Source organism: Trichechus manatus, unplaced genomic scaffold (genome assembly GCF_000243295.1).
Source record: "Trichechus manatus latirostris isolate Lorelei unplaced genomic scaffold, TriManLat1.0 scaffold00001, whole genome shotgun sequence".
NCBI classification, from domain to species: Eukaryota; Metazoa; Chordata; class Mammalia; order Sirenia; family Trichechidae; genus Trichechus; species Trichechus manatus.
Window position 1 is genome coordinate 11,416,098 of NW_004443937.1, and position 14,246 is coordinate 11,430,343.

The 14,246-nt window shown below is 39.8% G+C and overlaps 1 protein-coding gene across 8 annotated transcripts in view; it reads left to right on the forward strand.

Annotated features, from left to right (window-relative positions):
• Positions 1 to 14,246, forward strand: part of ATG7 (autophagy related 7) — a 306,857-nt gene that overhangs the window by 150,448 nt on the left and 142,163 nt on the right. For 5 of the 8 annotated variants that reach the window (XM_023739218.1, XM_023739179.1, XM_023739283.1 and 2 more), the window contains one exon: positions 6,213 to 9,249. In XM_023739218.1, coding sequence (XP_023594986.1) covers positions 6,213 to 6,371 — 159 coding nt within the window. In that variant the 3' untranslated portion in view covers positions 6,372 to 9,249. Of the gene's footprint in view, positions 1 to 2,244; positions 2,351 to 6,212; positions 9,250 to 14,246 lie in introns of those variants that run through there. The other 3 variants (XM_023739112.1, XM_023739140.1, XR_002825401.1) reach the window with 2 other exon arrangements.

The window sequence follows — 14,246 nt, forward strand, 5'->3', positions numbered from 1 at the left end:
ACAGTTTCTTTGTTCCACTTAATTTTCTGTGCTGAGTCGTTTTTCTTTATGTATTTTCTTTTCATCCTTTTCCTTGTTGTTGATTTTGTGTTTGCTGAGTCTTTATATTTTTCTAGTTTTTTATTTTGACTTGTAGGATTGTTAGTTTCCTTTGTGGTTACCTTAATATTTACCCCTGTTTTTCTAAGTTTATACCAGTCTTTTGTTTCTTTATATCACCTTGACTTCCTCTCCATGTGAAAAATCTGTGTCTACATTTTTGAAGTCCCTCTTTTTTATTTTAATGTTGTCATCTTTTACATATTGATATCTGTTTCTCTATTTTCAGTATTTTAGCTTTGATTTCCTTTTGTGACTTCACTATCTGGGTTGATATCTGGTTGCTCTGTCCAGTGTTCTAGTCTTGGGTTGTTATCTGATGTTACTGATTTTCTAACTGGCGGACTCCCTTCAGTATTTCTTGTAGTTTTGGTTTTATTTTTGCAGATTCCCTCAACTTCTATTTATCTGGAAATGCCCTAATTCCACCATCATATTTGAGAGACAGTTTTGCTGGATATATAATCCTTGGCTGGCAGTTTTTTTCCTTCAAGGCTTTATATATGTCATCCCATTGCCTTCTTGTCTGCATGGTTTCTGCTGAGTAGTCTGAGCTTATTCTTAGTGACTCTCCTTTGCAGATGACTTTTCGTTTATCCCTAGCTGCTCTTAAAATTCTCTCTTTATCTTTGGTTTTGGCAAGTTTGATTATAATAGGTCTTGGTGACTTTCTTTTGGGATCTACCTCACGTGGGGTTTGATGAGCATCTTGGATAGATATCTTGTCATCTTTCATGATATCAGGGAAGTTTTCTGCCAACAAATCTTCAACAATTTTCCCTGTATTTTCTGTTATCTCCCCGTGTTCTGGTACTTCATTCACTTGTAGGTTATTACTCTTAATAGAGTCCCACATAATTCTTAGGGTTTCTTCATTGTTTTTAATCCTTTTATCTGATTTTTTCTCAAATAAGTTGGTGTCAAGTGTTTTATCTTCAGTCTAATTCTGACTTCCATTGCCTCGAGTCTGCTCTTATGACTTTCTCTTGAGTTGTCTAATTCTGAAATTTTATTGTTAATCTTCTGGATTTTATTGTTAATCTCTATGGATTCTTGCAGCCTGTTAAACTTGTCATTATGCTCTTCTCTAATTTTTTTAAATTTCCTCTATTGCATGTTCTGCATTTTACTTAATTTCCTTCCTAATTTCTTGAAGAGTCCTGTATATTAATCTTTTGTATTCTGCCTCTGGTAATTTCAAGAAATTTTCCTCCTCTGGAGAATTTCTAATTTCTTTATTTTGGGAGCTTGCTGAAGCCATCATGGATAGCCTCTTTATGTGATTTGATGTTGACTGTTGTCTCCAAGCCATCAGTAAGTTATATTTATTTATTTTATGTTTGCTTACTGTGTCCTAGCTTCTTGTTTTGTTTTGATATGCCGAAATAGGCTGCTTGTATGAGCTAGTTTTATTATTGGCACCTTTGAAGCTCTAATGTCCTGCCACCAGGTGGTTAGATCTGTTACTAGGTATGTGAGCTCAAGAATCCACCCACTCCTCCTGTATGGATTCAGCTCGGGTACCCAGGTAGATAGCCACGAAATATGTGGTGTAGGCTCTCACATACAGTCCTAGACAGGCATGGGTGATTGCTGTAGGCACAGGCATGTACCTGCAGTAGGGGAACACACTCTGAGCAAGGCAAGGGGCCAACGTCCACCCCCAAGTGTCCAGGAGGAAAGCATCTCCCTGTTCCCTAGAGCATGTAGGTGGGTGAGTTTTGCAGCCGGACTATGAGCACCTCATGCTGTCGGCTGTAAGGATTGGGGGGCACCTCTTCTTCATGGGCTCCTCTTGCAGGTGGCTAGGTGGCATGGGTGGAGCCACCAGTCCTCAGGCCCCTGACGTGGGTAGGTGAAGACCCTGCTTAATGGGCGGAGCAGTGTCAAATGTCAAGAACCTGCCACTTCACAGCTGAAACAGTTGAAGTTAGACTTCAGGTATATACCCTGTTGCACTGCAGTAATGAGGGCCTACGCTGTTGAGATTGGCCCACACAAGTCTATGCCGGAGAAAAGGCACTCAAAGTTTGTGGATCCCTTATGCCTGTGCCTAGGCAAAGAAGCTGTTCCTACCCTGGGTTCCTGGCTTAGGGGAGCCGGCAGTTTATTTTTTCCCATTTGTTCATCTGTTCACTCTCTAAGGCAGGGAGAATGGCTCTGGGCGTGTGACAGATCCTACTTCTGGCCAAGGGGATTCGGCGATTGCTGAAGCAGGTCTGGGACCCAGTGCAGAGCAGGGAGTACGGAGGTAAATGGGAGAGAGTTTTTTCCTTAAGGGGGGTGTTTTTGATCCACGTGATAGGCCGTATGCAAGTACTTATGTTTCATGGAGGGCTGCTTCTCACTGGTTCTGGGCAGCCGTGTAGACTCTCTGGCTCTGGGTCTCTCCTGGTGGGGAAAACGCGCCTCCCAAGCACGGCTGCTTGCCTGCCTCACCGCTCACCCCTGAGCTGCTCAGGCTCTCGCTAGGTTGGGTCTGGCAACTCATCGCTGCTTCCGAACTGTCTCTCCCTCCCCCTGCCACTCAGTCCAGTTCCTGAACTCTGCCTTTGATGTTCAGGGCTCCCAGATTGCCATATATAATCGAATCACTTGTTTTTTCGGGTCTTTGTTGTAAGAGGGTCCACCGGAACCATCTGACTACTCTGCCATCTCGGCCCCGCCTCCTAAAATAGTATTCTTGAAGGCAGGCTTTGTTCAGGAGAACAGAGAGCTCTGGGCATATTTCAAAAAGTTATTTTTCCCCTCCCCCTGCCAGAAGCAGGCAGTGGATTTTTCTCCAGTCTTCACAGTGAGAACCTGGCGGGTCCCCTGGAGGTAAAACTCTTGAAAGTGTGCCCCCCTCCCAAGCCTGGATCCCCCTGTAGTTTTTAACTCAAGCTAGTCTACACTACACTGAGCCTCTGACAATTCATCAATTACAATTTAAGGGGTTCCTACCAGTACTGATTTCCAGCTCCTGGCTTCTGCCTCAGGTAAGCTGTGATTTTCTGTATAGCCTGTCTTTCTAGTTTTCAGGGCAGCGGTTTGCCCTGAGACCTCGATTCTCTGATGAATCTAAGAAGAATTGTACATTTTCAGTTTGTTCGTCTTTTTCTTGTTATGAGGATGGGAGTGTCAACTTTCAAGCTCTTTACGTGTCAGACTGGAAACTCAAAGTCTGAAGTAAAATTTCAATATTATTTAAATAAGTAATAAACGCACATGGTTTTGAAAATTCAGGTAGTACCAAAGAATATACAGTAAATGTGTCCCTCCTTAGAGACAACTACTTTATGCCAATGTGTGTGTGTGTTCTTGCAGAGATTATTACATGCACAAACAAGCAGTTATCTGTGTACATTTTTCCCTTTTCCCCCACCCATCTTTTTTTTTAAAAACATAAATACTATACACATGGTTCTGGGCAGTGCTTTTTAATATATCACTATGTCTTGGAAATCAATTTCTGTCAGTACTATAGAGCTGCCTCATTCTTTCAATGGCTACAGCATATGCCATTGAGTGTATGTACCATAATTTAGTTCATCAGTCACCTTTTAAAGGGTAGTTGTTTCCAGTCTTTTGTTGGTGCAGACCAGGGCTTCAAATCAGTGTGGTCCAGTTCGAACCCGTGCTGATAATTTACATCTCCACCTCAGATATACTGAATCAGAATCTAAATTTTAACAAGATCCCCAGGTGATTCTTCTGCATAATAAATTTTAAGAGCTGCTGCTCTACTAGTGGTTCTCAGAATTGGTCCCTAACTGGCAGCATTAGCATCACCTGGGGACTTGTTAGAACTGCGAATTGTGAGCAGGGGTTCAAACCTGAACGACTAGGTTCAAACCCCTGCTGCAACAATGCTTCAGTGAGTGTCCTTACCTGTTGGTCTTGGTGCCCATGCGCAACTGTATCTGTATGAAAAATCTCGTTAAGTGGAAATGCTGCACTGAAGGCCTTATGAATTTTCATTTTCTGGAAGGAGAATTTTAAAATTGTTTTCATTTCTTGTGTTATTGCTTTGCCAACCTCTCTATTCGTGTGTAATTGGTATCTTGGATTTGTCTCTGATGTCTGCTATCTTCTTGAAACTTTTATTTCTTTATGTAATTCTTCTGTGTTCTGGGGGAATTTCTAAGGCATTCTGGTTCGCTGTTTGCTTTCTGAAATTTATAGTTTCTATGATCATTGAATTCCTAAGTGTGATAAATGTGATCAATTCCTAAATGTAATATAAAAATACATCCAGCACCCCAAGGTCCCTGGGTGATGCAAACAGTTTATACTCGACTATTAACTGAACAGTTGGCAGCTCGAAACCACTCAGTGATGCCACAGAAGAAAGGCCTAAATCTACTTCTGTAAAGATTACAGCCAATCCTGGACTCTCTGTTGCCCCAAAACTAAAACCATGCCTGCGGCCGGCTCTTCAGACAAAGATTAGACTGGACTATGGGACATAAAATGATACTCCTGAAGAGTGTGCTTCTTAGTTCAGGTAGATACATGAGACTGGATGGGCGGCTCCTGTCCAGAGGTGAAATGGGAGGGAGGGGAAGGTCAGGGGCTGGTTGGGTGGACATGGGAGGTCTGGGGTGGAGGGGAGGAGTGTGCTGTGGCAACGTAGGGAGAGCGGCTAGGGTCACATGACAGTGTGTGTATGGACTTTTGTGTGAGAGACTAACTTGAGTTGTAAACTTTTACTTAAAGCACAACAATTAAAAAAGAAAAAAAATCCAAATGTAAAAAAAAAAAAAAAAAAGATTACAGCCAAGAAAACCCTAGGGAGCCGTTCTACTCTGTAACACACAAAGTCGCTATGAGTCGGAATCAACCAGCATCGCAGAAGCCTCCCTTGTGCCTCCTTCCAGTTACAATCCCTCCATGGGTGACCAGGGATTTATTTTGCCTTTTTTTTTTTTAACTTTATATAAATCGAGTTATATAGTATATACTGCTTCTACCTTCTTTCATTTAACATTGTGAGAATCGTGTGTATCACTGCATGTAGTTGTAGCTTGTTCATTCTCCTTGCTGTACAGTATTCCATTGTGTGGGAAGAAAAACCGTTGCCCTTGAGTAGATTCCAACTCATAGCAACACTATAGGACAGAGTAGAACTGCCCCGTAGGGTTTGCAAGGAGCAGCTGGTGGATTCGAACTGCCAATGTTTCGGTTAGCAGCTGAGCTCTTAACCACTGCGCCACCGTGGCCTCTCCATTGTATGAACATACCTCAGTTTGTTTATCTGTTCTATTGTTTATGGACCTGTGATTGTTTTTAGTTTGGGGCTATTATGCATAGTGCTGTTATGAACATTGTTCGTGTCTTCTGATACACATATGTACACAATTTTGTTGGATATATGCCTAGGAATGGAATTGCTGGATCCTAGGTTATATATGTGTGCCACCTCTGACGTGGGTGTCTCATTTTGCATTCCCATGAGAGTCCTGCTTGCCAGCATTTGGTACTTTCTGTCTTTTTCATTTTAGCTGTTCTGGTGAGTAAAACAGTATTGCCATGCAGTTTTAATTTTGATTTCTCTCACTACTTATAATATTGAGCACCTTTACATATGTTTATTGGCCAGTTGGATGTCCTTTTTTCTGAAGTGCCAGTTGAAATTTATTTTTCCATTTTTAAATTTTTTTTTAAAGTGCATTTGCCTAGCTAGTAGGTTGCATTTTCCCATCCTTTTGTCTCTCCCTCTCTCTCTTTATCCCTTTTAATTTTTTTTCTTGGCTCTTCTTCCACCTGTTTTTTTTTTTTTCTAACAAGTGTACTTTAGAATCAGTAATAGCAAACAACTCTCGAGAACTTTTGGTGAATTTGCATGAAACTTTTCTTTTGGGAAAAATTGGCACCCGGACTAGAAGATGCAATTGTCATTTTTTCTAAGAGGAAAAAAAATGATAAATCCTAAACCCTCCTAGATTTTTGCCCACCAGATTGTATTGTCATCCCCATATTTAATTCCAGTTTTAGCTTTATTTTACTATAGCAATGTTTTTGATTTATGCTTGTTGGAAGTGAAAGTTCTTAAATATGCGTTTAAAAATGCATTAAAAATATAAACCTTGTAAAAAATAAAAACATTTTTAAAATATGTAAATGTTTTACAGGTTCTTGATCAATATGAACGAGAAGGATTTACTTTCCTAGCGAAGGTGTTTAATTCTTCACATTCCTTCTTAGAGGACTTGACTGGTCTTACGTTGCTGCATCAAGAGACCCAAGCTGCCGAGGTAAGAACAAAACAGGCTTTCTGTGGTGAGGACTGATGCGTTCAACACCCATTTAATATTCAGCTTTACGGGAACAGGAGAAGGCAATTAATTATGATATTTTTTCCTTAGAGCAAATATTACTAAATAAGTCTGCTAGGTATCAGAGTAGAAGGAACCTACTGAAATTGCTGGATGCTAATGTACGTGAGTTGCTATCTGGTAGGTGCCTAATGCACAAAAAACTGCCAATAATGGAAGTGCAAGTTATTGATTTCCCAAGATCCTCCTGTCCTCACTGGAGATCTGCATGTCTGTGGCCATTGGAGTGTCGGATCTAATGTTCACATATCAAAATGCAAGTCAGTTAAGACATGGGACTGTGGCCATGTTCTTCAAAAAGAGCATGCCTGGGTTTTACTTTAGATTTTCATCAGTCTTAGGCTACAGAACCCCACCATGAAATGGCTTCCCCATTCCCAACTTGAGAGAGTTATTGTGCACCATTCAACTCTGAGGGAAGTGTTGATGGGTCACAGGGAGGCTGGCCACTGTTTGGTAGCTGCTTTTTCACTATGTCTTTCATATCCTGCTTTTGTTTGCAAGTTAGAAATATTCTGCAGACTATAATTTCCTGGGGTACCACATCATGTTTTTTTAAGAAGACTGAGTTTAAAAGATAATCATTTGTTTTTTCCGAAAGCTCACTGTTCTTAGAAGGGAACAATGTATATGGTGGTGGAGCTATTCGTGTCACTTAGAAAAATGGACAATTCCTACAAATGGGTAGATGTTATCAACATCTTTTCCCCTTGGTTGCTTGGATGAAGAAGCTGTTAAGAAAAATGTTGCCTGTCATAGCGTTTCTACAAACTACATAAGGAAAGCCTTGATTGCCTATGCCTGAGGAGTGGGACACTTGCAAAGTTGCCATTAGTCCTATTCATTGATAAAACTCTCCCTGGGGCTGTGTGTCCTTACCATTGGGGGAGGCTGCAAGTGGTCAGTGAGTAGATGGCCAGGCCCAGTACCGGTGGGAGGTGGGGCAGTATGCTGTTTAGAAGAGCCAAACTGGGACTGGGTGTCAAAAAAGCATGTACAAATAACAGAGTTGTTCAAACATACCAGGGAGGTGAGGTGGTTCATCTGTAGTGCTAGACTTAGAACTGAAACTTTTTATTCTTTAACTTGCTTTGGTATCCTCTGGATTTTCAACAAATGCAGTCTTCCACTTAGGACCAATAGTTAAAACCACAGGCACCCTCTTACCTTCAGTTTCAGAAAATGAATGGCATCTCTGAAGAGCTTTGAAAGACTTGGAGATCTTCCCCAGGGTTATGATTGGGTTTCCAGAGAGGGCTCAGATCATGGTATTGACCATGGCAGCCATCTTGTCTCTTGAGTGGTGCTGTACTGCCTGATGGGACAGTTCTGCTCTGTCCTGTAGGGTTGCTATGAGTTGGAATTGACTTGACGGCAGTGGGTTTGGTTTTGGTTTTGACACTGCCTAATGGTAAGGGATAAATAACTTATAGATTTTTTCAACCGTATAATCACTTGACTGTTTGGCTGTGGGAATTTTCCACCCAGCTAGAAATACTTGACATATTTTTCTTAAGTTGGCTAGAAGAATTGCAAGTTGAAATTGACCCCATATTTCACTCTTTAAATCAGAGCAGATGCTGGGATAATGGGCAGATTCCTTCATTTAACCTGGTATGTTTTGCATTTCAGTTGGATTAATAGCCTTTTCAGAAACTCAAGAAGAGAAGGGGATATTTAAAAGAGGAATAGTTATGACTAAACGGATGGGAGCAGGGGGCGTGGCTTCATCCACAAATTTCAGTTTTCTTTTTGAGTTTTTCTTCCATTAAATTTCATTTATAGTTTTGGAATCATAAGCCACCCATCAAATTTTAGATTAGAGGTGGTAAGCTGGCTGGCCTATGAGCCAGATAAGGCTTACAGGTGTGTTTTGTTTGGCCTGCACTATGTATTAAATTTGAATTAAGCCAACATTTAAAAATCATGAGTTTTATGTAAAAGTTTTAATTTACATATTTCTAGCTTCTTTGAAAAGTCAGATCTGGCAACTCCGAGACTGCATTTGTGAATAGCAATGGTTAGTTGGAGCTGAGAAGCGAAGCTTATAGATAAATAATGCACTTGATGATGCTCTTTAATTGATGGCTCTTAAAGGTATTTGAGTTTCCAGCCCATGTCTTAGAAAAAGATTATTATTTTTCTTAAAAATCACTTAGTAGGACTCTGTTTTAAGATAAGGGGCAAAATAAAATGCTCACGAAAGGACCTCATAGCAACAAAAATCATTGTCTAACATCATTTTAAATTACCTTGAAAAAAATGTGTATGTGTGTATATAAGTAAAATAAACATTTATATAAAAAATCCACATATCTATGTAAAGGTAGTGTTTTGATTTATGTGTTTGATTCCCAGTGCATTCACCAATGTTCAGTAATAAAAATTCAAAATTCTTCCTTCTATCTAAAATGTCCCAATTTATTTATTTTAGTAACGTAATCAAGAAGATCAATTAGTTCTCATCTTGGGTTGTTTTCATCAATCAACATTAGAATTGTAAAAGAGTCAACCAGATAATTATATACAATATGTAACATTGTACACCTTGTTTACAAAATATGTATTTGTGCAAAGACTATCTTTAAAAAAATTCCTGAACATCTTTTGAAAATGTAGGTGCCAGGTGCTGTGCTAGTAACTGAATACAGAAGCTAACGAGACACTGTCCTGGCCCTCAGAGCTCATAGCCTAGTGTGAGAAGCAGAGATGTAAACAGTGAGCTCTAATATCATTGGAGCCCTAGTGGCATAGTGCTTAAGAGCTCACTGTTAACCAGAAGATTGGCAGTTCGAATCCACCAGCCAGCTCCTTGGAAACTCTGTGGGGTAGTACTGCTCTGTCCTGTAGGGTCACTATGAGTCGGAACTGACTCGGTGGCAACTGGTTTAATATCAGAGGAGTAAGTCCCTGAGTGGCACAAACAGTTAACACACTCTGCTGCTGACCAAAATGTTGGAGGTTCCAGTCCACCCAGAGGCACCTCAGAAGAAAGCCCTGGTGATCTACTTCCCAAAAATCAGCCATCAAAAACCCTGTGGAGCACAGTTCTACTGTGACACACATGGGGTCACCATGAGTCAGAATTGACTTGACAGCAACTGGTTGGTTTTAATGTCATCGGAAATGTTTTTGTCATGTATGTGTTAAGTACTGAGAGAGCAATTACTCCTGCCTGGGAGAGTAGGGGTGTCAAAGAAAACTTCACAGGGAAGGAAACAAATAGTTCAGTTAGTTTTAAAGGATGAGTACTCTGTTTTTAAAAAGAAAAGTTGGATTTTGTAGGTAGAGGTTGGGGAAAGGGACACAATTAGGAGGCCAGAGTGTTCTAGTCTGAATAAAGATCCCAGAAGCCAGCAGTTTCTGGTGTGCTACTCAGAATCATGAGCAGCCTAATGTAGCTGGAGCCAGAGTTACCTGAAATCAAGATAATCTTTTTAAAAAACAATTTTGAGTTATAATTCACATATCATAAAATTTACCTGTTTACAGTATAAAATCTAGTAGAGTTTAGTATATTCACAGGGTTGTGCAACCATTACCCCTAACTAAGTTTATAACACTTTCATCACCCCAAAAAGAAACCCTATGCACATTAGCAGTCACTCTCCATGCCTCCTACCCCCAGACCCTGGCAACCACTGATTTGCTTTAGTATCTGTGTCTATTTTGGGCATGGGTCTGTCTGCTTTCACTTATCATGATGCTTTCAAGATTCATCCATATTGTAGCAAGACAGTTCTTTTTTATTTAAAGAAAACAAAAGTTTTGATGCTATTAAACTTTCTGATATTCTTTGACACTTGTGGTCCATTTCCCACAGTATAGCCCTTTTATGAAGGAGGAATGCAAAGCTGGTCCTACTTGAGATTTGGAATTCCTTTATTGTCACAGACAGGTACACATAGACAATGGATTGGGAGATATTTCCAAGACAGTTCATCCAGATTTAGTGAGATTGACTAATGCAACCCAATTGTTTGTACCTATCACCCCTCCATCATCAAATGGCCAAAAATGATTGTAATTATTTTAGTCTAGGTTACTGATACAATCTTAATGCTATTGAGATTAACAGACAAATTACCAGGTGAGTTTCTTTTGGAGGAGAGGTCCAGGTGCAAGGGACTGGGGCCCAGGCTTATGGAGGTGAGCTTGTTTTAGCTAGTGGAGCTATTGAGATCAGACAATAAGTAAGTGAAAATCACTGGATAGCATTGGAGATGGAGCTTGGAGATAGAGAACAGAACTGGTGATTTGATTTAGCCAGACAACAGAGAATTATCCTAATCCATTAGTGCAATGAGGAGTGGCTATAGAGAAAGGATGCCAAAAAAATTTTTTTAAATAAGAAATGTTTGTAGTAGATTAATTTTATCTCAAGTTGTAGATTAAAATATTAAAAATATTTACCTCATAAATGTCATTTGTATTCGTAATGTTAAATTTGAAAAAGAAGAGACTTGCAATGGATTCTTAGATACAACATTAAAAGCATGAGCAACAAAGAACGTACATATTGGATACTCTAAGCCAATAAATGGGACTTTAGGACCTTATCAGAATTAAAAACTTTTGTGCATCCAAGGACTTTATCAGGAAAGTGAAAACACAGCCTACAGAATGGGAGAAAATATTTGGAAATCATATAGAAGAGTTTAATATCTATAATATATAAAGAACTCAACAACAAAAAGGCATACAACCTAATAAAAAAAATGGGCAAAGGACTTGAATATACATTTCTCCGAAAGAGATATACAAATGGTCAATAAGCACATGAAACAAATGCTCAGCATCACTGGCAATTGTTTTTAGTTGCCATCGAGTCGATTCTGACTCATGGCAATCCCACATGTGCAGAGTAGAACTTCTCATAGGGTTTTTAAGGCTGTGACCTTTTGGAAAGCAGATCTCCAGGCCTATCTTCCAAGGTACCACTAGATGAGATTTGAATGGCCAACCTTTTGGCTAGTAGTGAGCACTTACGGAAATGCAAATCGAAACCACAATGAGATACCCCTTCACCCCCACTAGGATGACTATTTATCCAAAAACAAGAAAATAACAAAAGTGTTGGCAGGATGTAGAGAAATTAGAACCCTCAGACACTGCTGGTGGGAATGTAAAATAGTACAGTCACTGTAGAAAACAGTTTGAAAGTTCCTCTAAAAGTTTAAACATAGAATTACACGACCCAGCAATTCCATTCCTGGGTATATATCCAAAAAATTTGAAAGCATAGGGACTCGAACAGATACTTGTACACCAGAGTTCATTGCAGCACTATTCCTAATAGATGAAAGATGAAAACCACTCAAGCACACCCAAAGCTGTATAAACAAAAGTGGCATATGCATGCGGTGGGGTAAAGAATTACTTTACCTAAAGAATTTGGTCTTTGTCCCTGATACCAGAAAGGTAGCCTCTAAACCCTTGGAATTTCCTGAGTGATTGAAGTGTTTTTGTTATCCATGAGGCCTCCAGACCACAACTAACTGAGAGGTGACTGATGTTGGGTGGGGGTTGGACATGCTGGAAAGACCCACCCGGTAGAAAATGATTCAACCAACCATAACTACATAATACAATCCCAGTAAAAACTCTGGACATTGACGTGCTGGTGAGCTTCCTGGTTGGTGAAAGACAATTATGGTCAGAAGGATGATGTGTCCCTTGGGACATGGACTCCCCATTGGGAACCTCCCAAGCCTCATCCTATATGTGTCTTTTTTATGCTGGTCCTGATTTTTATCCTCTTTGCTATAATAAAACTGTGTTTGTAAATATAGCACTTTCCTGAGTTCTATAAGTTCTAGCAAATTATCGAATCCAAGAGGGTAGTGGGAATCCTGAATTTGTAGCCAGCAGCTCAGAAGTGAGGGGATGCTGGGGACCCCCAAGCTCACAGCTGATATCTGAAGTCCTCGACAGAGTTGGCAATCTGGAGGACTATGCCCTTCAACTTGTGAGATCTGACCTAGCTCTGGGTGGTTAGGGTCAGAAGAACTGCATTAGCAGTTAGTGTCAGAAAAGACAGACACACATAGACAGCTTATACACAATGGAATATTATTCAGCTGTAAAGAGAAATGAAGACCTAATACATGCTATGATGTGGATGAACCTGGAAAACATCATGCTGAGTGAAGTAAGTCAGACACAAAAGGACAAATATTGTATGATTGCACTTATAGGAAATATCCAGAATAGGCAAATTCATAGAGATAGAAAGTAGGTTAGAGGTACTAAGGGCTGGGAGGGGGTTAATGGGTACAGAGTTTCTATTTGAGATGATGAAAAAGTTTTGGAAATGAATAGCGGTGATGGTTGAAAACACTGAATATAATTAATGTCACTGGATTGTTTGTACACTTGAAAAAGGGTTAAAATGGCAAATATTATGTACTACATTTTATCATAAGTTTTAAAAAATGCAAAAAGAAGAAGAAGAAGGGGACTTGGGCAGACAGCCATCATATTGTTTTTCTATAAACCATCTGGCTTTCAATTTATAATTCTGTCCATGGGGTATTAGAGAGCCCCATGGAGTAAAGGCCCCACTCAGCTTCCTACCTTCTTAAAATGTTGCCGTTTTAATGGGGAATTTTGCATGAAGTTCTGATCTTTACTTTCAGAACTCTTACTTACAATGAGTTTGGAAGCTTGGAGATTGGCCCTGATTCCCTATTGCTCCTAGACTCCTATTATTCTACCTTGGAAACAAAGTAAATAGCCTCAAAGACAATGAAGCACTCCATATATCCAAGTTATGGAGCTGTGGAGGTGTTCCCCCAAATATTTTTTGAATCACTGAATTTATTGAAGAAAGGCTCAGTCTAAAACAAACATGTGAATGACTTACTCATCTTTTCATAAAATTTTCTATGACTTATCTTCTTAGGGTTGTTTCTCATCCTGTGAGTAGACGTGTCAGTTCACATGTATTTATTTTGTTCCAACTGTGGATTCAAGATTGTGCTGTGAGAAATGCCAAATAATTTTCAAACTCAGTCTAACTAGAGAGAAAAGGCTGATTAATAAGAAAGTTAATAAAAATAAGCTAGATTGGCATATTCTTGAGAAATTCAGCTTCCCAAATCCCATAACTCAGCTGCACTTGTTGGTCTTGAAAGTTTCCAAGCTTCATGATTCCAGGATTAATTTCAGGGTATGTTTTATTCCCTTGCCTTAATATTATCAATATTTGATGTTGTGCCAGGCAGTTATGATTCCAGAGTTGCAGTTACAGTATCCCATTAATATAGTTTGCATTTTTGTTAAGTTTTTGCTAAGCAGAGCTTTCTGGAGAACTGGAGACTAATGAATGATGATTTAAAAAGAAAGTTTAATGCCAAGTGTAACACAGGATGTAAAATCACAAAACGGCTGGCAGAAATGAACGGGACTGAATTAGAATTCAGGTTCTGACTCACCCACTACAGAACTCAGGATTCTAGAAAATAAAATGCCCATTGCTCTCATACCGTGGAAGTCATATGAAAAACATCACGCTCGAGTGATATGGCTTCATTGGCATGGCAATTTACTGCTCAGAAAAGTAAATAACACAATTAACGTGTTTCTGCTGGGCCTTTTGCACTTACACCACGTTTCTGGCCTCTCCCCCTCACAGCTGGTTTTGATTTGGTTCCTGTGGAATTTTTTTGTTTTGTTTTGTTTTGTATTTAACAACAGTCAGATATTTATGTACAGCTTCAAGAGCTTCTGATGACAAATAGCCTTTGGAAGCCAATAGAAGCTGTGGGAAACCCCGATGGCAGCACTTAGACCTGTTTCCAGTGGAGAAGAATCCCTCTGGGGACTGAG